The 26942-nt window shown below is 42.7% G+C and overlaps 3 protein-coding genes across 3 annotated transcripts in view; 2 read left to right on the forward strand and 1 right to left on the reverse strand.

The window, feature by feature from the left end:
• The window catches only part of LOC311588548 (pregnancy zone protein-like), a 44978-nt gene extending 34631 nt beyond the window's left edge, over window positions 1-10347 (forward strand). Inside the window, exons 23-36 of the mRNA XM_084766287.1 lie at window positions 1866-1949; window positions 2417-2593; window positions 2879-2966; window positions 3455-3611; window positions 3969-4043; window positions 4352-4529; window positions 5061-5284; window positions 5835-6053; window positions 6226-6356; window positions 6676-6766; window positions 8030-8098; window positions 8615-8717; window positions 9395-9436; window positions 10135-10347. Of these exons, the coding sequence (XP_084622413.1) occupies window positions 1866-1949; window positions 2417-2593; window positions 2879-2966; window positions 3455-3611; window positions 3969-4043; window positions 4352-4529; window positions 5061-5284; window positions 5835-6053; window positions 6226-6356; window positions 6676-6766; window positions 8030-8098; window positions 8615-8717; window positions 9395-9436; window positions 10135-10157 (1661 nt within the window). The 3' untranslated portion in view covers window positions 10158-10347. The remainder of the gene's footprint in view (window positions 1-1865; window positions 1950-2416; window positions 2594-2878; window positions 2967-3454; window positions 3612-3968; window positions 4044-4351; window positions 4530-5060; window positions 5285-5834; window positions 6054-6225; window positions 6357-6675; window positions 6767-8029; window positions 8099-8614; window positions 8718-9394; window positions 9437-10134) is intronic.
• LOC311588561 (large ribosomal subunit protein eL42-like) overlaps window positions 1-26942 on the reverse strand; it is a 118256-nt gene that overhangs the window by 89759 nt on the left and 1555 nt on the right. The gene's annotated exons all lie outside the window — the stretch shown is intronic.
• Window positions 18974-24206, forward strand: LOC311588557 (pregnancy zone protein-like). Its single transcript, XM_084766312.1, has 8 exons — window positions 18974-19265; window positions 19816-20034; window positions 20207-20337; window positions 20657-20747; window positions 21914-21982; window positions 22527-22629; window positions 23307-23348; window positions 24050-24206. Exons 1-8 carry the CDS (start codon window positions 19050-19052, stop codon window positions 24070-24072), a joined length of 894 nt encoding a protein of 297 aa, XP_084622438.1. The 5' UTR covers window positions 18974-19049; the 3' UTR covers window positions 24073-24206.

Consider the following 26942-nt stretch of genomic DNA (forward strand, 5'->3'; position numbering starts at 1 on the left):
ACCTATAACCTAGTAAGGTAAGCCTGCTGGCCAGCAAACCTGAGAGATCTCCCTGTCTCTGCCTCCCCAGAGCTGAGATTACAAACACACATTACCACGTCTGGCTTCTTCTTCCCTGATGGGAAGTATCAAACTCAGGTCCTCACGCTTGCAAGGCAATCACTTTACTGACTAAGCTACCTCCTTTTATAGTCACTAAGTGCCAGAGTCCACAAAGTTACACACATCAGTGGTGCATGCCCCCTCTCTGACCTCAGAATGCTGTATTTAGCCATCATCTGCGCTTTAACAGGCTTGCAGGTCTAATGGGTCTAACATCCGAACTGCCCTGCTGGCCCCACAGACGTGCTCCTCCCACCTCTCTCCATCTCAAACTGTGGTAATTCCATTCATTTATGTGTCAAGTATTTTTTTAATTGAATCTGCCTTTACTATGTTGTTTCTCTTGTACCCCGCCCCCAACCCATTCACAAATCCAGCTGACTCCACTTCCGTGTTACGTCAGAGTCCAGCCACCGCTCACTGCATCTGCTTCTCCTGTAGTCCGTTCTCTGGCTGGCTTAACTCAAAGATTTCCTGGCTGAGCTGCAGGTGGTACATGCTCGAAATTCCAGCCATTAGGAAGTAGATGCAGGAGCATCACAAGTTTGAGGCCAAGCTAGGCTAGACAGTGAGACCACATCTCAAAAAAAAAAAAAAAAAAAAAAAGAATTCCCTTCCCCCTCCCCGGCAGGAGGGTTCCCTTCCAGAACATGTCCTATCAGTCAGAGCATGCTTTTCCTCTGGAAGCACCCTTCACAGCTTTCCTACAATCCATAGTGCTGGAACCCTCATCATGAGTCACCTTCAAGCCCTCCCCACCCATAAACACCATGGCCTACTACTCTGTCTCCCACTTGCTTTGTGCCAGCCACACCCGCCTTTTCCATGAAGTCTTCTTGCATGCAGTCTCTGAAGTCTTTCTTTTGGTTCATTTCTCCCAGAAGTATCTCTCCAATGATGTTATAAATCTTACTCCGTGACTTACTGATGGTCTCTGAGCACAAATGACTTTATTGATAAGTCTTTCAGTAGGGAGTCACCTCCCCAGCCTCTGTCTTCCTGACTGCCCAAATAAGAGCCTCTTTTTAATTTTCTCCGGGATTGTCAATCTCACTAAGTACAGCTTTGCCTGCTAACCCAAGCCTTCCTGTAAAAGTAATCACCCTAAGACGACAGGAAATTCGTTTTGAAGATTGCCACTCATGGGATTTAAGACGGAACTTAGCACATACCACACATTTAATGCATATTCACAGGGTGGATATCTGTGTAAAAACATTAACAGTGGTGGTAATTGCAGCTGAGGAGACGGCTCAGTAGATAAAGTGCTTGCTGTGCAGACCTGCGGACCTGAATTTGGATTCCCCAGCCCTCATATAAAAGCAAAGCAAGACAGTGTACACCTGCAACCCCAGTAGTCCCAGGGGACCGAGAAACAAGGGAAAGAGAACCCCAGAGGAACACACACACATACATACGCACACATATACACATACATACACATACACACACACACACACACACACACACACACACACACACACAGAATTAATATAGTCCATGAGGAGAAAGAGAAAGTCTTCCATAACATAACACTTATAAGGAAAGCTATAGAGATTTAGTACAAATATATAATCAACATAAACTTTGCCACGAGACAAATTGTGGCTTTGGGGAAAACTTAGTTGCATCATGCCCAGGAGGTATGGAAAGGTTGTGTCTAGATGGTGAGGAAAAGTATTTGTGACAAGCAGAGAACAGCTCTCACACACACCCCTCCCCCACACCCTGTAATTTTCCAATGTCTTCTCTTCATTCATTAGATGCTGAACTACAGGAGGAGTGGTCACTGACCCTTCCACCCAACGTGGTTGAAGGATCCGCCAGGGCTACACATTCTGTTTTGGGTGAGTCTTTCAGCCCAAGCCATAACAGCTGTCCCTCTCCGTAATGCCACGTGTGCTGAATGATGTCATTGAGCACTCGATACTGGATTAAGGAAAAGAACGGCAAGCTCAGGGCTGCCCCTGTGCACAAGTGAGAAAGCGGGTTGAACAGATGTTGCTTAACTCTTGACAGCTAAGAAGGCCTGTGTTCCCAGCTCCGCGTGATCCATGAGGCGACAGTGTATCCTAAAGGATATGGAAACGATAGTTCCGCTTTTCCAGACATTATGGGACATCAGAAAAGGCGTTGTCTCTGACTGTTCTCTTTCCTACCTGCTCTCTGAGCGTCCTGGAGCCACCCCCCATTTGTTGTAGAATTTGCTTTGTCTTTCCTTCCATTAATAACATGGCCTCTTGGTTATGTTTTGCCACAACACTACAAGTCATCTCTATGTTTCTCTAATTCACAATCATCTTTCACTCCTCAGGGGATATACTGGGCTCGGCAATGCAAAACCTCCAGAATCTTCTCCAGATGCCCTATGGCTGCGGAGAACAAAACATGGTCCTTTTTGTCCCCAACATCTATGTTCTGAACTATCTGAACGAGACGCAACAGCTGACAGAGGCGATCAAGTCCAAAGCCACTAACTACCTCATCAGTGGTGAGCAGCTTTACCTGAACTCTGACAGGCCTTCTGTTGGGTTAAGATTTGGTAATCATGGTCGCAGTGATGTCCAATCAAGTGCCCATCCTCTCTATGATAAGGACTCAAAATAGTGTCAACACCCTTAGAAGCATGTGAGCAAAATGTGATTACTCAATGGTTCTTTAATAGGGTTGATAATAATAATAATAATAATAATAATAATAATAATAATAATAATAATAATAATAATAATAGTCTGATGTTGCTCTACCTCACAAATGACTGAAACTCCCTCTTCAGGGTATCAGAGGCAGCTGAACTATCAGCACAGAGATGGCTCATTCAGCACATTTGGGGATCATGGCTGGAACAGCCAAGGGAATACTTGGTAAGATGAAATTGTATCTTCCTACTCTGCTGATCGGAGGCATCTCGGGAGTCTAGAAGCAGCTGTTCTCTCGCACCTGGGATTCTTTTCTGGAAGGCACTGTTAAAACTCCAAACGTCATGTCTACTAACCCTTGGAACCCCACCTGCTCTGCCAGCACAGCTGATAATAGTGAAAGAAACAGAGACGTCAGGCAGGGGGCACAGTGCCCACGATAATGCGAAAAGCTTTCTCGCCGCCCCTTAGAGGAGGCAAAGCAGGCAGCAGGCAAAGAGATATAGAGTGATACAAATCGGAAGGCATTTAGGAAATGCAATTTTGACAAAAGGGTAGTACGACAGTTCAAAAAAAAAAATACTGTCGACTAACAGCCCCACCATCATCTAATGTCCTACACTGAAATGTGAAGATCAGTGTCTGCAGGCAACGTATAGCGAACTTTAAAGTGAGGTGGCCCCGTCGTCTCGGTCTCTTTTTCTGCTGAACAGGCTCACTGCATTTGTGCTCAAGGCCTTTGCTCAAGCTCAGTCACACATCTTTATAGAGAAGACACACATCACAAATGCTTTCGACTGGCTCTCGAGGAAACAAAAGGAGAATGGCTGTTTCCAACAGTCTGGATCCCTGCTCAACAACGCGATGAAGGTGATGGCCTGGTCCTCCCCTAGACTCTGACGGTTGGGATATATAGAGAGTTCTCCTGTCCTTGAGAGATGACTCAGTGGTTTCCCAGCCTCCTCCTCAAAACAGCTCACTACCACCTGTAACTCCAGCTCCAATGACCCAATGTCCCCCTCTTCTGGCCTCTCTGGGTACTGCACTCACGAGCAAACACACACATAAAAACACACATATACCCATGATTTTAAAATCTTTAATGAAAATAAAAAGAGTTCTTTGGCCCTCCTGACATACTTGGAGGGTCTAATGCTTATAAAATAGACTCAGACTCTGACCAGCAAACGCTGAAGTGTGTGAGAGTTCTTGCTCTGTTCCTTCCAGGGTGGTGTGGATGATGAAGTGACACTCACTGCCTACATCACCATAGCTCTGCTGGAGTTTCCACTGCCTGTCACTGTACGTATACGTCCATCCCCATACCTCCTTCACAAATATAAGAACTTTTTTTTTAAATCACAGAACTTTGATTCCCCCCCCCCCCCCCGCCCCAAGAAAACCTTCAGTTTCAGTGAGTGGTCTTTGCTTTTGGCACATTTCACTGTGGTGTGAATGAGTTCTTTTGAAAAGATATAGAGGAAATTCCTCCCCGGTGTAAACTCTAATGCTGAGTTGTCACCATGTGGCTTTCAACCTTGGGTTAGCCTGGGGTAATTATTTAGCCTGCTAATGTTATTTTTGAAATTGCGTTTTGTCTTCCTTTACAGCACAGTGTTGTCCGCAATGCTCTATTTTGCCTGGACACAGCTTGGGCCTCCATCTCAAAAAGCCAAGAAAGTCACGTCTATACCAAGGCATTGTTGGCCTATGCCTATGCCCTGGCAGGAAACCAAGACAAGCGAAGGGAGCTGCTTGAATCACTAAACAAAGAAGCTATAAAAGAAGGTAGAAACCTCTATTGCAAAATACACTTAACTAGAAGTCACTAACGATGCAAAGGCAAGTCCCTCTGTTGAGTCCCCGCCTTTCGTGATACCTTAACCAGGAACACAGCCAGAGACATTGCCATGGACACAACACTTAAGTGATATGAACCGTTTTATTGACACACATTACTAAGTTTATATAATGCAACTGCTGGGGCCACAAAGTATGTAAGAGACACAAAGGCTCCCCATGTGATCATCTGGGGAGCTCCATGTACTTTGCTGGTAAAGATCTGTGTGTTGCCAGGCATGAAGGCTCATGCCTTTTTTTCCCAGCACTTAGAAAGCAGAGGCAGGTGGATCTCTGAGTTCGAGTTCAAGGCCAGCCTGGTCTAAATAGTGAGAACCTGTCTCAAAATTTAAAAAGTCTAAGTCGGCCTGGGACTGTTGTAAAGCTTTATTCATTTCATTGGCTGAGCTAATCATCACTCACGGACTAGATTTTAAAACCACGTTTTAAGCTTAACTTTATGTCCTTTCCATTTAAAAGAGAATTCAATCCACTGGCGACGTCCTGGGAGTGTTCAGGAAGTGAAGACACCCTATTATCAACCTCGGGCCCCTTCTGCTGAAGTGGAGATGACGTCTTACGTGCTTCTTGCCTATCTTACTGCTTTGCCCTCCCCGACTTCAGAGGACCTGTCTTCAGCATCCAAAATTGTGAAATGGATCACCAAGCAACAAAACTCCCACGGAGGCTTCTCCTCCACTCAGGTCTGTGGAAAGACCCTACAAAGGAAAGATAAATGCATGATAACTTTATTCTGCCTGCAAACGTGTGCACACCCAACTAGTTAGGCGAGTCCTTATACTGTCTCTGGCATAGATTTGCTGCCATTTCAGGGACCTTTTAAACATCCTCTTTCCTCCGTGACGTTTCTGTCCTTCTCCATAAATACCTTTTGTTATTCAAGAACGATCTTATTGCTCATCTTTAGTTCTTTTTCTCTTAGCCTACATTTTTCTCCCCATTTGTAATTTCTACTGCAAATATTGCTACACAGATTTATAAGTTACTGATGTCATCTGCTCAGTTTATATTTCCATATATATTGTAATATTTATAAATGATAAAATGTATTCCCCTTAAAGCACCTAGATCAGACCCCCATTAGTAAGCAGGACCAAATTGTATTGAAACTGAACTAATGGGCTGTGCTTGTCACTAAGTGATCCTGAAGGGAAGCCATGTTGATGCTGTGCACACAGTGTGGCGTTGCAATTGCTGCTTTCGCCAAGATTTATGTGTCGTTCTTTTTCTCAGGATACAGTGGTGGCTCTCCAAGCCCTCTCCAAATATGGAGCAGCCACTTTTACAAAAAGCAAGAAAGAAGCATGGGTCACCATCATGTCTTCAGGGAATGCCTTTAAGAAATTCCACGTTCACAATGCCAACCGCCTACTGCTGCAGGAAGCCGAGCTGCCACATCTTCCCGGAAATTACGTCACCAAGGTGTCAGGGTCAGGATGTGTGTACCTCCAGGTGAGGCCTCTAGGCCCAGAGAATGGGCATGTGGGAAAGAAAGTGTCAAGGGTTGAGTTTTCATTGCACACTCAAGAAGGAAATCTGTGCTAAGGGAATAATGGGGTTATTTAAAAGGGGCTGCACAGTGTTTCAGCACAGACATGAAGAACTTTTCTTCTGTCGCTTCCAGACATCTCTAAAATACAACATTCATCCAAAAGCTGAAGGAAAAGTGCCCTTCAGTCTGCAGGTGAACACTCACCCCCTAAACGCTGATGGAGCAGAAGATCATAGAACATTCCAGATTCACATCAACGTGAGGTAAATTCTAAATTGTGCAAAGTTATACTTACAAAAACGGGGCATTGAATTTGATAACAAGGACATTTTCTTAACTCTTACTGAAGGGCCTTAGCATTGAGAATGTGTCTCAGGAATACACACACACACACACACACACACACACACACACACACACACACATTTGCTCTGAAGAAAGGAGAGAAAACGGTGAGATCTCCAAACAGCTACACAGATATGGCAGATAGAGAAACTGAGTGGTAAAGAAGGTTAGACTTCTGGCTTCAATCGATCCTGAGGAATCCCACTGGGAGGACTTGTCTCTGTGTTCTCTACACAGTTACACTGGAGAACGACCCAGCTCCAACATGGTCATTGTTGATGTGAAGATGGTATCAGGCTTCATACCTGTGAAGGCATCTGTGAAAAAGGTAAAGCCTATGCCATTGGCAGAAAGGGCTAGTGCTAAGCCATTAGTGCAAAGGGCTAACACTAAACTATTAGTGCAAAGGGCTAACACTAAACCATTAGTGGAAAGGGCTAACACTAAGCCATTAGTGCAAAGGGCTAACACTACACCATTAGTGCAAAGGGCTAACACTAAACCATTAGTGGAAAGAGTTAACACTAAACCATTAGTGGAACGAGTTAACACTAAACCATTAGTGGAAAGGGCTAACACTAAACCATTAGTGGAAAGGGCTAACACTAAACCATTAGTGGAAAGAGTTAACACTAAACCATTAGTGCAAAGGGCTAACACTAAACCATTAGTGGAAAGGGCTAACACTAAACCATTAGTGGAAAGAGTTAACACTAAACCATTAGTGCAAAGGGCTAACACTAAACCATTAATGCAAAGGGCTAACACTAAACAATTAGTGGAAAGGGCTAACACTAAACCATTAGTGGAAAGAGTTAACACTAAACCATTAGTGCAAAGGGCTAACACTAAACCATTAGTGCAAAGGGCTAACACTAAACCATTAGTGGAAAGAGTTAACACTAATCCACTAGTGCAAAGGGCTAACACTAAACCATTAGTGCAAAGGGCTAACACTAAACCATTAGTGGAAAGAGTTAACACTAAACCATTAGTGCAAAGGGCTAACACTAAACCATTAGTGGAAAGGGCTAACACTAAACCATTAGTGGAAAGAGTTAACACTAAACCATTAGTGCAAAGGGCTAACACTAAACCATTAGTGGAAAGGGCTAACACTAAACCATTAGTGGAAAGAGCTAACACTAAATTCTTGCAGGTGGCAATGCCATAATGTTTGTTTACTTCATAGTTTTCAAAAAACTTACCTATGCAAACCAGCATTTCCCGAGTGTGATTCCATCATTTCTCACTGTTCATACTGTTTATAATGTGTTGGGTATGACACCTCAATGCTAGTCCCATATCCAATGTTCTAGCAAGCCGTTAGCTATCAGCTATGTGGAAACACTTTCAAAGAATCTAAATGCATACACACAGCTATGTATCTCCTTATCCATTCCTAGCATATATGTATCTATACATGTGCATATGAGTAGAAAGGATTCAAAGAGTAAATCATTATGACTAGTATTTCTAAAGATAAAAATCAATAGTTTGGATTCTCTGAAGAAGCCTTTTACATCATAAATACCTGAAAATTTCTCCTATCACAATCTTTCCTCATTCTGTAATTCTGCCTTATCAACAGCTCCAAAGCCAGACGAACATTCAAAGAACCGAAGTGAGCACCAACCATGTTCTAATCTACATTGAAAAGGTAAGACTTTGTGACTCTGTGCGATCTCTAAGAATTGCTGGGAGGTCTAACAAGCCCATCAAGAGCTCGGCGTGGTGGCACACACCTTTTATCCCAACACTCAAGAGGCAGAAGCAGGTGGATCTCAGTAAGTTCGAGGCCAGCCTGGTTTACAAAGCAAGTGCCAGAACAGCAAGGTATACACAGATAAACCCTGTCTCGAAAACCAACAATAGCAAAACACACACACACACAAATATATGCATACACACAGGTGTAAGGATAAAATAGCTACAATGGGAAATAGGACCAGAATTGATCAGCAAAGCTAACTTGCTGACATTTGACCATTTGCAGAATTTTTGTTCCTTCCCCTTGGATTAAGCATATTATACAGATCCAAGCATGGCCCTTTCTCTTCTAGCTGTGAAACAGGAGACAGCACACTCACACAGCCTGATATGGCCTAAGAAAACAAGATGCTGACTACTGAGTAAGTTAATTATTGAGTCCAATTGTGTTCTCTCATCTCTCCAGCTAACCAATCAAACCATGAGTTTCTCCTTCCTGGTGGAACAAGACATCCCAGTAAAGAACTTACAACCAGCCCCAGTTAAAGTCTACGACTATTATGAGACAGGTAAGTGGGACCCAGAGATGCTGAGCTTTGTCAGGAAACAGTGCCTGCTCTAGTAAAAGCTTACCTGAACTAAGACAAAACCCCACAGTCTTCACTGGAAGAAAGAGTGACCTTATGGCCACTTATAATTATGTTTTTGTATATTAACCTCTTGGGTGCACCTTAAACAAGCATTATAGCCATTCTGGGGAAGACATCACAAAACACTTGGTCATGAGTTCTAAATTTCCCTTTAAAGTTGCTTGCCCTGGGCTGGATTATTCTAGAAAGATAGAACTGCAATATTTTTAAATCACATCTTACTACTGATGTGTGACATAAAACCTACCATTTGATCTATTTTTTAATGTGCTGTAGATAATCCCCCCAAAGGGGAGGGGGAGACTGCATGTAGTAGCAAAGTCTTTCATTTCTTCCCGACTTTGAACTTGACACTCCCCAGCCTTATACCATCCTAGCAGTGTTAACAATGTCTCCTCCGTAAACTGAGTGGACACAGTAGACACACAAGCACAGCGAGCCTGTTACTGAGCCCCGTTCTCTTAGTCCCCACCCCCAATCAAAATAACTGAGACTTTGTCTTCACTAATTCTGTAGCTGTGGTTTATGCCTTCTTTCTTCACTTGTAGGCCTTACCCACAGTTAACCTCTTTCTGCCCATCATTTCTGTGTTCTAGATGAATTCGCCATTGAAGAATACAAGGCCCCTTTCAGTGACGGTACAGTATAAACAGTTGAATCTGATGCCCACTGAAAGAAAGAAAATGAGCACCTGCTTTAGCTCTCCATTCTAACATTTTGTAGTATATAAGCTCTGCTGTGTCATTAAGGAACTGGACGGTACCAGATACACTGTAGAATTTCTTAATAGAAACAATGCTAATGGACTAGAATTACCTGGAGTGACTTGATTTTAACTACAGTTATACATTTGAGAGACTTACTTGAGACAGAGAGAAAACATGAGGTTGGGTATGGAGGAAGGTGGGAAAGACCTAGAAGGAGTTGGGGAGGAGGAAGAATATGACCAAATACATAAAAAAATTCCAAGTTAACAATCACATAATGAATTTGGGAAACAAAAAATAAATCATCTAATGTTTGCACTCTATACATAGTGGCCACCCACATTTTTCTAAGACACTTTTAAATTAAGTGTCACTGTAGTTAGCCGTAAAGCACAGCATGAGAGATTTCATACACAAGACATGCCTTTAAGTTGATTGACAGGGTAAATCTTTCACGATGAATCATTTTTTCTTGGCACTCTTGGTTCTCTTTTTTAAACTTTGATGAAACTCTGAGAACATTCTGTCATTAGAGACAATCAAATTTAAAGATTTACAACTGAGTATTAAATTAGTTCTTCCTGTGGTTTTATGACTCCACTGACATTTCCAACTATTCTTCTGTTTAGGCTCTGAACAAGGAAATGCTTAAAAACGAGGACATGTAGATTTCATCAGATGAACTTCCTCAGACATGATGAACCGAGACCTGTTAGAAGAAGGGACAGTGAAGTAAATGTAAGGGAATTAGAAACACATAAAATTCATGTACTCAATAAACTTATGACATTTGCAACTATGTTTCCTTTCCTTTCTGTGCTTTTAGCTTTATATTTATTTTTCTGAGATAAAGGTTTCATTTTCCACAGCAGTTATTTGTTTGTTTGTTTGTTTGTTTGTTTGAGACAGGGTTTCTCTGTGTAACCTTGGCTTTCCTGAACACTCACAGAGATACACCTGCATCTGCCTATGCCTCCCCAAGGGCTAGGATTACAGGCATGCACTGCTGCACTCTGCTTTTACACAGCACTTTCACCTGGAAGCAGTGCCAGGATTGGCCAGTACATGTTTACTGCAGCTGCCTTCGGAGCCACGTTTGACCTCAACACCTGTGTCAGTGCCCAGATCCCAGAGAAGTCAGATGACCCCCTGAGTATATATTCCATATGTATATAAAATGGATATATATATGTGTGGAATTTGTTGGAATGACTTACAGGCTAGAAGTATAACTAATCCAACGATGGCTAGCTGTGAATGGAAAATCCGAGAATCCAGTACTTGCTCAGTCCCACAAGGTAGGGTATCTCAGCTAATCTTCTGTATATTTTTGGAATCGCAAAGAAGTAGGGTTCAATGACATAGAAGAAATCTATGTCTAGCAAGGTGAGGGCAACTAGGAAAAGAATAAAAACTGCCTTCTTCCACTGTGCTTACATAGGCCTCCTGCAGAAAGTGTGGCCCAGATTCAATCTGTAGCTTCCTGCCTAATGCTCTGGATCACTGGTGTGCCCTCCATTTCTGGATTTGTAGTTCATTCCAGATGCAATCTAGCTGACAACCACCAGTAGCCATCGCAGACACACCGTGAAGCAATCAAAACTACTGCAGGACTCAGGAAGCATGCATTATAGTCAGAACATGTGTATAAAACATTCTAGCAGGCCTGGATCCTGCAGTACAGGTGCTCTGTGCGGAAGTGTGCCTGGATGTTGTAGAAGAAGAAGGAAGCTAAGGACTAGAGCAGCGTCACAGAATGGATGTCAGCATCTGGCCACACCCTAGGCCTGGAGGATACTGGAAGCATCCATAACTTGATTGATTCAGTGGTGAACGTACATGGGATGGGACCTTGAAGAGGGCCCTACAATGCATAAGGGGAGGGGTAGATTGAAGAGAGAAATGTCTTGCAACTCTTGCGTGGGTAAGGGTTAGTGGGGTCCATGAAAAGAGGTGTTAATGGGAACAGCTGCCAATGGCAGCCGAGAGAGGGAAACACAGAAGAAGCACTGAGAAGGGCTGGGATAGGTGGCTAGTGAAAGGAGGTTGATTGCATATTGGATTTACTGTAGCCAGGGAAGGGTAGCGTGGACCTCCTTCTGAATTTGATTCTCCTACTGAAGAATGTTAACTCAGGTAAAGACCGATTTGGAGGCAGAGACAAGCAAGAGAAGGGTAGGTGGGCTACAGAGGATAAACTGAGGCAGAGCTTAGGCTGGGAGAGTGACTGATGACCTAACAGACTTTTCCCTGAGTGTAAAAGCTTGATTCCCTAGGCTGGAACTGACTGTAACTGATGGGGAATGCCACTGATAGGAGCCAGCGTAACCCTGCTACTAATGGTGGCTGGCAGCAAGAGAAAAGGAGAAAATAGAAAAAAAGAACACACACACACACACACACACACACACACACACACACACACACACACACATACACACACACACAATGGATGAAGCAAGGCAAACTCCAACAAACAAGTTTCAACAAACTTCAATCAACCTTATTTTTTTCTCACAACTTATATATCCCAGCAAAATCTTTGAAGCAGTGTAAAAGTAACAACGTAACCACAATGTTACATTCTATTTTTCTTTAAGTGAATGATTACAATGAGTATATATAAGAAAAACATGTTCCCCAATACCCTCACGTGAGCAAATGTCTTGCCCATTATGGGTGAGAAACAAATGTGAAAAAACAATGATTCCCAAGAATACACATACATTTGAAACTCAACAATTTGTTCTAGAGTAACAACGTATTAGCAAGCAGAGTCACTTTCTCAGCCAGTTTTCTCTTTACTGTCAGGCTGGGATTTGTGGTTACAAAGAAAGAATCAATTATCCTAAAAGATAATCTTATAAAAATCTTTTTTAAAAAGCATAAACCTACATACACCTTTATGTTTAAAAAACCAGTCATTTCTACCTTAAGTCCTCATCATACACATCCTTTTTTAATTAAATCATATCAGGAAGCAGAGGGGAAAAATGGATACAAGAAATTAATCACTGTGAAGCCCAGCTTCAGTGGGTCACACCAGCCCATGTTTATCGGGCTATTGTTCTTGCTCCCTCACCTGAAAAGGTCCCTTAGCTCAAATATTAAGAATGTACTTTTCTGAACTTCAAATTGTTCCCTAAGATTTTATACAACAGAGCCACTGACAAAAACATCTTTTTAAAAATTATTTATTTATTTATTATTAAGTATACAATGTGATGCCTGCATGTACACCTGCAAACCAGAAGAGGACATCAGATCACATTATAGATGGTTGTGAGCCACCATGTGGGTGCTAGGAATTAAACTCAGGTCCTCTTGAAGAGCAGTCAGTGCTCTTAACCGCTGAGCCATTTCTCCAGCTCCCGACAAAAACATCTTAGCCTAACCTTACTAAACAATCTATTTTTCCAAATTCTTTCTAAGGGTAGTGGTTTTACTAACAATCTACATCGCTTTCTTTGTGTTTGTTTGTTTGTTTTTTGAGACAGGGTTTCTCTGTGTATCTGCCTGTCCTGGACTTGCTTTGCAGACCAGGCTGGCCTCAAATTTAGAGTAATCCACCTGCCTGTGCCTCCAGAGTGCTGGAATTAAAGGCATGCGCCACCGCACCTGACTCCAATCTAAATCCCTTAAATTCTTTCCAAGGATGGTGGTTGAATCATTAATCTGCTCCAGCAGCAATGCCTGAAAGAGATCAAGCATTGTTATTGTAAGTGGCAGTGGTACTGCCCAGGCGGGGGCTGGAAGCCCCCTTAGGATTTGCATACAACTCATATGTATGTGTGGGATGTGGTGACCCACAAGGGCAACAAGCAGACCTATGCTCCGTAACAGCATAAAGTCCTCAGGACACGTAGTCCTCGGGGCTCTGCCTCCCAAGGCACACCCACCATGGCTGTGCTAACCAGTGGGCTGCACTGCATTGAGTTCTAAAGCTGTTTTTCCGTTCCGCTCGCACAGCCCCTGACACATCAGGGTAGCGCTTACCCATGACTCCCGTTTTCTATCACTCATCCTAGGGATCACTGATAGTAAGCTAAAAATGAGTGTTAAGGTTAGCCAGCATGGTGCCACCGCGACTGGTAGATCAATTCAGCATCCCCAATGTCTGTAAGAAAAGCAGTGGAAGGGATTGGGGATAGTGGAGATAAAACGGGATGTGGAGGACCCTGGTCTGGCATCCTTCAAGTGGGCAGTTCTGGGTTCCTATGATTTTGTTGTGTCTGCTGTAGGTCTGCCTAGCAAAGACTCTCCAGTGGTGGTTATTGGGAGGCTTAGGAAGAGGCTGGGCAGCAGCAGGGTTAAAATAAAGAATGGGAAAGACAGACATGACAATAGAGGAAAGGGAAATCTGTGGAGGACACATGGCTTGGGCAAGCAGCCAGCAGATCTTGGCTGTCCTTCCAGGAGATCTTGTTCTGTCAGTGGTGGTGCCTCCGAGGTCCTTTTGCTCTTTAAAAAAATAAAAATAAATTAAAAAAAAAAAAACCAAAAACCTACACCAACTTCTGAGGGGAACATTGGAGGTACATTTCTTCATTAACATATGGGTGGGGTGTGTGGTATGCATAAATCAGCTAACCATGATGTTCTGCCCAAGTTTGAGTAGGTGAAAGGCATAACACTGTGTAAGTCCTTTTGGACTGCGCACCACACTGTACATCACCTGTCTTGCTTGGTTTTCTCTGGGTTTCTTTTTTCATGTCTGCAGCCAAGATTCTCAGGAGGTCTTTCCCGGTCAAATCTAATTTTTATGAACTTTGAAGGAATCCACAGCTTTTTGCTTCCTGTTGAAACAAGAGCAAAACCTCTTCCCCAACCCACACAAAATTTTTTTTTTATTCTGAGATTAACAGATACTTAAGATATATAAGCTAATTGAATTCAGCAGTCCCTTCTAAAAGTTAGTGGGTTTTGTTTTTTTTAGCAGCTGTGTTACCTGTCTCATTGACATTTATAGTCCATTTGGACCTGGGAGAAGTGGATCCAAGCCTGGTATGAAAAAATAGTTGCCAAGTTGGGTGGTGGTGGCGGCGTATGCCTTTAATCCCAGCACTTGGGAGGCAGAGGCAGGTGGATCTCCATGAGTTCAAGGCCAGCATGGACTACAGAGCGAGTTCCAGGATAGCCAGAGCTGCTACACAGAGAAAGCCTGTCTCAAAGAACAAAAAAAAAGAAAAAGAAAAAGAAAAAATAGTTGTCATCAGCTACTGGCTTGAGCCATTGCCTTTGCCTCTTGTTTTGTTGATTATGGTGCCCATATCCTGGCAGAGGGACCTGCTCTGCAGGCCCTGCGCATGCCTATTGGCTCTGTGCCCTGCACAGCCTGGCAGGTGACAGCCACTTTTGTGGGAGGGGTGTACCTCTTCTTTGTTTAACCTCTGCAAAGAAGACTGGGGGACAACAGGTGTGGGGCATGGGGGAGTGGTCTTGTCTGCTTGGCAAGTAGGGGACAGGGTGCTTGAAGCCAGCAGAAGTGTACCTGGTTGAACTCCAGTATGGCAACCTGACTCTAGTGGGATCCAGCTTCCGTGGCATGGACATTAATTGGAAATGCCAGGGATTCATGAGTCCTGGTAGAGTCATGAGTAGGGGAAGTGGCAGAATTAACATGGGTACTTCAGGAAGGGGGGAGGGGCCAATGGGATACGTGGCATTTTCTCTGAGTTCTTGGCTTGGTTCCTTGAGAGTGTAGCTCTTTGGGTCTAGGGAAGGAAACACAGGGACAGCTTTCTCTCTGCTTTGTTGGAGGTAGGTGGAGTTGGAAAACCCGTGAGTTGGTGTAGCAATCCCCCTGCCTCTGTAATGAGTGTCATTCCAGGGGTGGCCTTGGTAGGCGAGGGGAGGAGGGACATGGAGGCCAGTACCTGGGGGGGCAGTTTGTCTACCTTTGTAAATAGAGTCCTTGGAAGTGCAGGCTTGTTGGGTGAGGGAAAAGGGAGCAGATGGGGTGGAGGGGCTGCCAGTGCCAGGCTGCAGAGTCAACCAGTACCTGCATATGGGGCACGAGGATTAAGAAATAAAATGAGATATAGGGAAAGGTAGAAAAGATACAGCAGAAGAGGCAAGAGAGAAAGACAAGTATCCTGGAGGACTAACAGTAAACACTGTAGCCCCGAGGTTATTTTTCTCAGATCTTTTATACAGTATCCATCCCTGTGAACCAGAAGATTCTTGGAACAGAAACAAATGCTACCACTTACTTTAGTTACCTATATGCTTAGAATTCTTCCATCTCAAGGCCAAAGAAGTACATGAAACTCATATCCTCGTCTGAAATTAATAAGAAACTTTGTTAGCTAGCACAAACATCTTGCCAAGACCTCAAGACTGTGTGAAAGTCTGCAAGCCAAGGTCCTAAGTCCTCTATCCAGCGTCTGTTAAGCACTCCAAAAAAATGGCTCCCAACTGGGCTTTTTGGTAAGTGTTTTTATAGGAGAATTTAAAAGGACCATCACTTTTCGAATCGAAGTTGTTCTGTTTTTGTTTTTGTTTTTGTTTTTGTTTTAAATGTGATGAGATATTCCTCATGATAGAATAGGAAGAGAAATGCCTGGTCCAGAAAAGAATGTTTCTGTAACCTTAAGGTGTCATGTGATTCAGACCTATTCCAAAACCATCAGCCTTTTCGTAGATTTTAAGAGTTCCAACTACCACCCTAGTAGTATTTGCTGTTGCTGTGTAACTGGTTTTTTTTGTTTGTTTGTTTGTTTGTTTTTTCTTTTTTTCATTTTTGTTATTTGGTTTGGTTTGGTTTTTATTTTGCAAATGCATGTTGGGCTGCCAGGGTTTGGTCAGGTGTTTAGGGAACTTCTTCCAATACCAGAAAGTGGGATAGCCAGACGGCTTCAGTGTCCTTCAGGCCTCTGAAGCCACTATGATGACTAAAACAAAAACAAAAGAGAAAAGTTCGACTCCTGGACTCCAGCTCTCAGGGTGTGGAACTTTAAGGCCCTTTGGGCAGATGTCAAAGGCTGGGGGGCACTTCCTCTTTCCCTGCTCAGACCGGAAATCATGTTGAATCCACATGGGCACCAGCTGCCATCCTGGATATGTTTCTGGCCTGGGGGTATCCAGATGCAGTTGTGCACAGGTGCAGGAACGAATGAAACTTAACTGGGTGTCTGGCTTAACAGGATCCTGATTTGGTGGTGAGTGCTGGTTGTGGGGAGTTGCCGGAGTCCAGCTCCAACAATGAGGGTCGAGCCCGGAAGAAAGGTGTATGTAAAAGCTACGAGGGAAGGATGAACCAGACGTGGGACACCATTCAAGTCTTTTGATGAGAGACGGGGCCGAGGGGAAGCCTAGATAGCTTTACCTACTCTGACAACTTATGTCTCTTGTAAGCTTTATTTATACACAAAATCATTTCCTTAAAAACTTTAATCATTGACTACACAGCTTGAAATCTTTTTGGTTACATAAGTATATAGGAACAAAGAAAACAAAGTAAGCAAACAGCAAATTTCCTAAGAACTAAAAATTAACTTTTAGGATAAAATCTAAAAATTTTTTTCTTTATGATTGGTATCGTAACCCCTTGCGGTTACAAAAGGTATTAAACAAAGCAACTCTACTTGATTTTTGTTTTGAGTTGGCGTATAATTAATAGATTAAAGATCAATCCCTCCACCTGGCACCCAAACTTGTCTTCCTGACCCTTAATTAATCCTTTCTTTTCCTTATTTTAGCTATCATTTAAAAATATTATGTGCCCCCCCCTTTTTTTTTTTACTTAAAAGCAGCTGGTCCCTTTGTCTTTCCAGAACATCAGGAAAGTCCTGGCCTGTCAAGTTTACTCAGAAGGGCAGGCAGTTCACGGAGACAACATGCCTGTGTCTGTAACTTTGTCTTAAACTTCTATATCAACACAACTGCTACCTTTAGAAAACGATTAGAACTTTAGGACCGTTTCCAATGTCTTCCTTTAACCTCATCACAAACTTTTACTTCAATGCAATTTCTATCTTTATTATAATCCTGTGAAGGAAACTTAGAATTTCAAAACTGTTTTCTTTTGCTTCTAGGTAGGCACCAAGGTCTGTTGATAATGGCATGGTCCGGATCTCTTTTCTTTCTAAACTAGTTCCTTGTTTCCAAAGCTGAGCATGAAGACCTAATGATTATAGGTTGTCAGCCTTCAATGTTCCCCTAGAATTTTCTTCTTTATTAATTCTTCTGAAATCCTCTAAATCATTTACCAGAGTTGTTTGTTGATAGTTTAATAATGAATTTGAACTCATATATTAATTTACCAATAAATCTGAATAAGTTTTATGAATGACTCAATTTTCTGCATAGCTGTATTTTCCCAGGGAATCATCAATGACTTTGTTAGTTTTTATTAGTATCAGCTTTTACTAATGTTCAATTCTAGCCTTTGGTGAGAAGCCTCTAACAGGAACCTCTGTAGTCAGGATCAATCCGAGGCATCCAGGCACTGGAACTGTGTCAGGCAGGCCTTAAGGACACCTGGTTGTTGGGGCACTGGAACTTTGACAAGCAGAGCCCCCAGGTTTTTTGGCCTCGCCAGGGGGTGGCCTTCTTCGAGATGGTTTTCAGTGAAACAGATCTCTTTTATTTGGGGGGAAATCAGGGCTATATAAACCTTGTGGAAATGGATGGGGTGTTTCTGGGTGAATTTATGTCACTGGCTGGGGCTGAGGTGCTGGGAATGCTTCATTTGCCTGGAGAGGAATTCCAGGTGCTAGCCGGAGATGTCCTGAACCCGGCCACCAGGCTACATGAATTCCTCAAGGGTGGCAGAAGTGGGTATCACAAGGCTACGTGCATGGTTGTATGCTGGTCCAGAAAACAGAGGGAGTGATCCTTACTCCTGCTGGTCTCTATATGAGAATTTCTAGGTTTGGATACGTTTCAACCTCACATTTACTCCAATCAAGCTCCCCCGGTCCCACAGTTCACTTACCCACAGCACTTAAGTGATGTGAACCATTTTATTGACACACACACCTTATAATTATATATGATCCAACTGCAGGTGCCACATAAGTATGTAAGAGACATAAAGACTCCCCATGTGACCACCTGGGAGCTTGATGTACTTTCTTGTTAAGATCTGCTTGTTGGGCTAGAGAAATGGCTCAGAGGTTAAGAGCGCTAGCTGCTCTTCCAAAGGTCCTGAGTTCAATTCCTAGCAACCACATGGTGGCTCACAACCATCTATAATGAGCTCTGGCTCCCTCTTCTGGCCTGCAGGTGGAACACTGTATATATAATAAAGTTTTTTTAAAGATCTGCTTGTTGCCAGGCATGAAGGCTCATGCCTTTTATCCCAGCACTTAGAAAGCAGAGGCAGGTGGATCTCTCAGTTCGAGTTCAAGGCCATCCTGGTCTAAACAGTGAGAACTTGTCTCAAAATTTAAAAAGTCTAAGTTGGCCTGGGACTGTTGTAAAGCTTTATTCATTTCATTGTGCCAGTTCATTGGCTGAGCTAATTATCACTCACGGACTAGATTTTAAAACCACGTTTTAAGCTTAACATTTTTGTTCTTTCCATTTAAAAGAGGATTCAATGCACTGGCAACGTCCTGGGAGTGTTCAGGAAGTGAAGACACCCTATTATCAACCTCGGGCTCCTTCTGCTGAAGTGGAGATGACGTCTTACGTGCTTCTTGCCTATCTTACTGCTTTGCCCTCCCCGACTTCAGAGGACCTGTCTTCAGCATCCAAAATTGTGAAATGGATCACCAAGCAACAAAACTCCCACGGAGGCTTCTCCTCCACTCAGGTCTGTGGAGAGACCCTACGAAGGAAAGATAAATGCATGATAACTTTATTCTGCCTGCAAACGTGTGCACACCCAACTAGTTAGGCGAGTCCTTATACTGTCTCTGGCATAGATTTGCTGCCATTTCAGGGACCTTTTAAACATCCCCTTTCCTCCATGACGTTTCTGTCCTTCTCCATAAATACCTTTTGTTATTCAAGAACGATCTTATTGCTCATCTTTAGTTCTTTTTCTCTTAGCCTACATTTTCCTCCCCATTTGTAATTTCTACTGCAAATATTGCTACACAGATTTATAAGTTACTGATGTCATCTGCTCGGTTTATATTTCCATATATATTGTAATCTTTATAAATGATAAAATGTATTCCCCCTAAAGCACCTAGATCAGACCCCCATTAGTAAGCAGGACCAAATTGTATTGAAACTGAACTAATGGGCTGTGCTTGTCACTAAGTGATCCTGAAGGGAAGCCATGTTGACGCTGTGCACACAGTGTGGCGTTGCAATTGCTGCTTTCGCCAAGATTTATGTGTCGTTCTTTTTCTCAGGATACAGTGGTGGCTCTCCAAGCCCTCTCCAAGTATGGAGCAGCCACCTTTACAAAAAGCAAGAAAGAGGCATGGGTCACCATCATGTCTTCAGGGAATGCCTTTAAGAAATTCCATGTTCACAATGCCAACCGCCTGCTGCTGCAGGAAGCCAAGCTGCCACATCTTCCCGGAAATTACATCACCAAGGTGTCAGGGTCAGGATGTGTGTACCTCCAGGTGAGGCCTCTAGGCCCAGAGAATGGGCATGTGGGAAAGAAAGTGTCAAGGGTTGAGTTTTCATTGCACACTCAAGAAGGAAATCTGTGCTAAGGGAATAATGGGGTTATTTAAAAGGGGCTGCAAAGTGTTTCGGCACAGACATGAAGAACTTTTCTTCTGTGGCTTCCAGACATCTCTAAAATACAACATCCATCCAAAAGCTGAAGGAAAAGCGCCCTTCAGTCTGCAGGTGAATACTCACCCCCTAAACGTTGATGGAGCAGAAGATCATAGAACATTCCAGATTCACATCAACGTGAGGTAAATTCTAAATTGTGCAAAGTTATACTTACAAAAACAGGGCATTGAATTTGATAACAAGGACATTTTCTTAACTCTTACTGAAGGGCCTTAGCATTGAGAATGTGTCTCAGGAACACACACACACACACACACACACACACACACACACACACACACACTTGCTCTGAAGAAAGGAGAGAAAACGGTGAGATCTCCAAACAGCTACACAGATATGGCAGATAGAGAAACTGAGTAGTAAAGAAGGTTAGACTTCTGGCTTCAATCGATCCAGAGGAATCCCACTGGAAGGACTTATCTCTGTGTGTTCTCTACACAGTTACACTGGAGAACGACCCAGCTCCAACATGGTCATTGTTGATGTGAAGATGGTATCAGGCTTCATACCTGTGAAGGCATCTGTGAAAAAGGTAAAGCCTATGCCATTGGCAGAAAGGGCTAGTGCTAAGCCATTAGTGCAAAGGGCTGACACTAAACCATTAGTGCAAAGGGCTAACACTACACCATTAGTGCAAAGGGCTAACACTAAACCATTAGTGGAAAGGGTTAACACTAAACCATTAGTGGAAAGAGTTAACACTAAACCATTAGTGCAAAGGGCTAACACTAAACCATTAGTGCAAAGGGCTAACACTAAACCATTAGTGGAAAGAGTTAACACTAAACCACTAGTGCAAAGGGCTAACACTAAACTATTAGTGGAAAGGGCTAACACTAAGCCATTAGTGCAAAGGGCTAACACTAAACCATTAGTGGAAAGGGCTAACACTAAACCATTAGTGGAAAGGGCTAACACTAAACCATTAGTGCAAAGGGCTAACACTAAACTATTAGTGGAAAGGGCTAACACTAAACTATTAGTGGAAAGGGCTAACACTAAACCATTAGTGGAAAGAGTTAACACTAAACCACTAGTGCAAAGGGCTAACACTAAACTATTAGTGGAAAGGGCTAACACTAAGCCATTAGTGCAAAGGGCTAACACTAAACCTTTAGTGGAAAGGGCTAACACTAAACCATTAGTGGAAAGGGCTAACACTAAACCATTAGTGCAAAGGGCTAACACTAAACTATTAGTGGAAAGGGCTAACACTAAACTATTAGTGGAAAGGGCTAACACTAAATTCTTGCAGGTGGCAATGCCATAATGTTTGCTTACTTCATTTTAATGATGTAGTTTTCAAAAAACTTACCTATGCAAACCAGCATTTCCCGAGTGTGATTCCATCATTTATTACTGTTCATGCTGTTTATCATGTGTTGGGTATGACACAGCAATTCTAGTCTCATATCCAATGTTCTAGCAAGCCGTTAGCTATCAGCTATGTGGAAACACTTTCAAAGAATCTAAATGCATACACACAGCTATGTATCTCCTTATCCATTCCTAGCATATATGTATCTATACATGTGCATATAAGTAGAAAGGATTCAAAGAGTAAATCATTATGACTAGTATTTCAAAAGATAAAAATCAATAGTTTGGATTCTCCGGAGAAACCTTTTACATCATAAATACCTGAAAATTTCTCCTATCACAATCTTTCCTCATTCTGTCATTCTGCCTTATCAACAGCTCCAAAGCCAGACGAACATTCAAAGAACCGAAGTGAGCACCAACCATGTTCTAATCTACATTGAAAAGGTAAGACTTTGTGACTCTGTGCGATCTCTAAGAATTGCTGGGAGGTCTAACAAGGCCATCAAGAGCTGGGCGTGGCGGCACACACCTTTTATCCCAGCACTCAAGAGGCAGAAGCAGGTGGATCTCAGTAAATTCGAGGCCAGCCTGGTTTACAAAGCAAGTGCCAGAACAGCAAGGTATACACAGATAAACCCTGTCTCAAAAACCAACAATAGCAACACACACACACACACACACACACACACACACACACACACACACAAATACATGCATACATGCAGGTGTAAGGATAAAATAGCTACAATGGGAAATAGGACCAGGATTGATCAGCAAAGCTAACTTGCTGACATTTGACCATTTGCAGAATTTTTGTTCCTTCCCCTTGGATTAAGTATATTATACAGATCCAAGCATGGCCCTTTCTCTTCTAGCTGTGAAACAGGAGGCAGCACACTCACACAGCCTGATATGGCCTAAGAAAACAAGATGCTGACTACTGAGTAAGTTAATTATTGAGTCCAATTGTGTTCTCTCATCTCTCCAGCTAACCAATCAAACCATGAGTTTCTCCTTCCTGGTGGAACAAGACATCCCAGTAAAGAACTTACAACCAGCCCCAGTTAAAGTCTACGACTATTATGAGACAGGTAAGTGGGACCCAGAGATGCTGAGCTTTGTCAGGAAACAGCGCCTGCTCTAGTAAAAGCTTACCTGAACTAAGACAAAACCCCACAGTCTTCACTGGAAGAAAGAGTGACCTTATGGCCACTTATAATTATGTTTTTGTATATTAACCTCTTGGGTGCACCTTAAACAAGCATTATAGCCATTCTGGGGAAGACATCACAAAACACTTGGTCATGAGTTCTAAATTTCCCTTTAAAGTTGCTTGCCCTGGGCTGGATTATTCTAGAAAGATAGAACTGCAATATTTTTAAATCACATCTTACTACTGATGTGTGACATAAAACCTACCATTTGATCTATTTTTTAATGTGCTGTAGATAATCCCCCCAAAGGGGAGGGGGAGACTGCATGTAGGAGCAAAGTCTTCCATTTCTTCCCGACTTTGAACTTGACACTTCCCAGCCTTATACCATCCTAGCAGTGTTAACAATGTCTCCTCCGTAAACTGAGTGGACACAGTGGACACACAAGCACAGCGAGCCTGTTACTGAGCCCCGTTCTCTTAGTCCCCACCCCCAATCAAAATAACTGAGACTTTGTCTTCACTAATTCTGTAGCTGTGGTTTATGCCTTCTTTCTTCACTTGTAGGCCTTACCCACAGTTAACCTCTTTCTGCCCATCATTTCTGTGTTCTAGATGAATTTGCCATTGAAGAATACAAGGCCCCTTTCAGTGACGGTACAGTATAAACAGTTGAATCTGATGCCCACTGAAAGAAAGAAAATGCGCACCTGCTTTAGCTCTCCATTCTAACATTTTGTAGTATATAAGCTCTGCTGTGTCATTAAGGAACTGGACGGTACCAGATACACTGTAGAATTTCTTAATAGAAACAATGCTAATGGAATAGGATTGCCTGGAGTGACTTGATTTTAACTACAGTTATACATTTGAGAACTTACTTGAGACAGAGAGAAAACATGAGGTTGGGTATGGAGGAAGGTTGGAAAGACCTAGAAGGAGTTTGGGAGGAGGAAGAATATGACCAAATACATAAAAAATTTCAAATTAACAATCACATAATGAATTTGGGAAACATAAAAAATAAATCATCTGACGTTTGTACTCTATACATAGTGGCCACCCACATTTTTCTAAAGACATTTTTAAATTAAATGTCACTGCAGTTAGCCATAAAGCACAGCATGAGAGATTTCATACACAAGACATGCCTTTAAGTTGATTGACAGGGTAAATCTTTCATGATGAAGCATTTTTTTCATGGCACTCTTGGTTCTCTTTTTTAAACTTTGAAGAAAATATGGGAACATTTTTGTCATTAGAGACAATGAAATTTAAAGATTTACAACTGAGTATTAAATTAGTTCTTTCTGTGGTTTTGTGACTCCCCTGACATTTCCAACTACTCTTCTGTTTAGGCTCTGAACAAGGAAATGCTTAAAAACGAGGACATGTAAATATCATCAGATGAACTTCCTCAGACATGACGAACCGAGACCTGTTAGAAGAAGGGACAGTGAAGTAAATGTAAGGGAATTAGAAACACATAAAATTCATATACTCAATAAAGTTATGACATTTGCAACTATGTTTCCTTTCCTTTCTGTGCTTTTAGCTTTATATTTATTTTCTGAGATAAAGGTTTCATTTTCCACAGCACTTGTTTGTTTGTTTGTTTGTTTGTATGATTGTGACAGGGTTTCTCTGTGTAACCTTGGCTTTCCTGAACACTCACAGAGATATACCTGCATCTGTCTATACCTCCCCAAGTACTAGGATTACAGGCGTGCACTGCTGCACTCTGCTTTTACACAGCACTTTCACCTGGAAGCAGTGGCCAGGATTGGCCAGTACATATTTACTACAGCTGCCTTTGGAGCCATGTTTGGCCTCACCACCTGTGTCAGTGCCCAGGTCTCCGAGAAGTCAGATGACCCCCTGAACTAACTTTACTGGAGGCTGCGCAGGAGGCCTGACCTTGGGAGCATGTGCTCACAGCTAAGGGACTGCAGCCATGAGCTGCATGTGCAGGGCACAGCAGCCACCCTATTCAGATTGGCAAACTGGAGGGCTGGAAATTATTTGCACCTGAAAGATATGAAACGGACCCCTGTTGCAAATAAATGGTATGTGTCCCTGAAAAAAAGAAAGAAGTTATAAAAAGAGACACACTGGGAAACACTATAAGGTAGAATTCAAAACAGAGTGTTTTGTTAGCCCACAAGAACACAGGGAAATGAATCCCTGGTCTCTAACATTTGAAATGGCTCAAAGGCTCATCAGTAGGCCAATGATGGTCTAACAAATTGACGTATGTTCACACCAGGGGTGCTGTTGCACAGTCTTGGGTGGTGCACACAATTGATAAACATACCTTTTTACCAGTGTTTGTCAATAAAATAAAAGTTTTCATGATAGAGAAAGGAAGAGGTGATTTCAGGAGTGAGAGTACTTGGATTTGTTTTTCTTTTCCAGTTTATTTTTAAAACACTTTCTAACTTTAAGATATAATTTCATTTGATCTATCTCATGAGAACACATACAATGCTTACAAATGAAGCAATCAACAGACCTTTATTCTATTTACATATTTTTCAGAATTCCTACTTTCTTTTTTGATATATACATTTATACTATTACACATATGTACAATAAACTACTACAGCAAGAAGAACCAGGAAACAACCAGGAATTATATAAAGGTTATATTCATAGTCTTTTGGCTATTCATATTTGGCAATCTTGAAGAAAACATCTTTCCTGTCTTGGTGCATCCTATTTGCATTTAATGCTGAATTTGTTTCCACGCCATAAGTTTTTGCTTCTTTGGTTTCTTCTGATTCTTTTCTTCTGTGCAGCCTCCTCTTCTGGTGCCATAGAGCAGCTCAGTGGGAGATAGGTGCCTGGAACAGGGCTTCTTGGAGCATCGGTATACACGAGATAAGGCATTGACAAACAGAGGCAAAACTCACGAGAAAGTTTTGCATCTGAGTGTATTTTTCAAGCAAGGAGTCTAGGATTGTATGCATTCATCTCAAAAGCAGGGGTGCTACGTTGTGGTTACAGTTCCCATGGAGTGCGTTCAAAGGGATCAGTGAGCAGTCAAGCATACATGGTACAGGTACAGATAGTTTTGTCATAATTTGAATTATAACTTTAACTGCACAGTAAAAGACATCATCGTTCTTAATTGGCTTGGTATCGGTACAGATGCATTCCTCGTCAAAGCTCAGTGTTTTCTTGCTAATTATTTTGTCCAGCACCTGGTGCTGAGGTTATGGGGATCAAGATAGGTTTTTTGGTTTGTTTGTTTGTTTTTTTTAAACACTCAGTTTTTTGGTAAATGTCACAAGATAGTACCAAATGGTTAATTCCTAGCTATGTTTCTTTGGTAAGTGGAGAAGACCAGCGGAGCTTGATGACTAACTTTAAGGTTGAACAGTCTCTGGCTGCAGTCCCATGTTAGCAACATCTCGGAACAACGTGCATACCTGAAAAAAGTCCTGAACTGGGCAGTGAAGTTTAAGAAATGAAGTTTTAAGAAATAGAATAGAGGGAAATAGCTCCCAGCAACGAGAGTTTTGAATTTGTAGGTTTTTCGTTGGCAGGAATATCGACCCCAGCCCAGGAGACTCTCCCCTTTTCAGGGGTCCTAGTCTTCAGGCCTGTGTAATGTTTGCCACACAGACTCTACTGGAGAGGGGCGACATTCCGGCTTTGGAACAACTTGTTCATTTTCAGTGAAGATCATCTCAGTGTGGTGGGGCAGAGGGAGCTCATCTGTGGGTTAGTGACACATCTTGGGTATTTTGTTCAGCCGGGCACTTTCAGTGACAAGAGAGTCTACACCTAAACCCGTAAGTTCAGCATTTCTCTAAGCATGCGCAGCAATGTCAAAAGAACAGCATTTCTCCCATCAGTCTTCAGACAGAGCTGGCCTCTGCCCCAGCACACCGCGCATCTTGCCTGGCACACTGGCCCTGCCTGCTCTGTGTGCTCTTGGCTTCAGACTGAACCCAACTTGGTTCTCAGGTGCCTTGTCTCATTGGTGTTCACTCCCAGAAGTCACCACCCGCCTGTCAGGTGACCTCATCCAGAGGTACTCACACTGAGCGAGGCATGGATAAACACCTGTTCCCAAAGAAACTCACAACCGGCAGGCTACAACGTCCCACAGATGGACCAGCCAGGAGGTGCAGGGACATTTCAGAGTGTGTCTGTTCATCCTCTGATTTCCACCATGTTGTAAGCACCAGGTGAGCATCAGACAGGTCGCTCTCGGTTTGTGAGCTCAGCCTGATCTGAGACCGG

Source organism: Acomys minous (assembly GCF_964271855.1).
Source record: "Acomys minous genome assembly, chromosome: 17".
NCBI classification, from domain to species: domain Eukaryota; kingdom Metazoa; phylum Chordata; class Mammalia; order Rodentia; family Muridae; genus Acomys; species Acomys minous.

Excerpts from the sequence above, each read along its gene's own strand:
- LOC311588557 (XM_084766312.1), top strand. The coding sequence starts at position 19,050 with ATGCACTGGCAACGTCCTGGGAGTGTTCAGGAAGTGAAGACACCCTAT. Across the intron at positions 21,983-22,526 it reads TTCTAATCTACATTGAAAAG|CTAACCAATCAAACCATGAG; the intron begins GTAAGACTTTGT and ends TCATCTCTCCAG. Across the intron at positions 23,349-24,049 it reads CAAGGCCCCTTTCAGTGACG|GCTCTGAACAAGGAAATGCT; the intron begins GTACAGTATAAA and ends TCTTCTGTTTAG.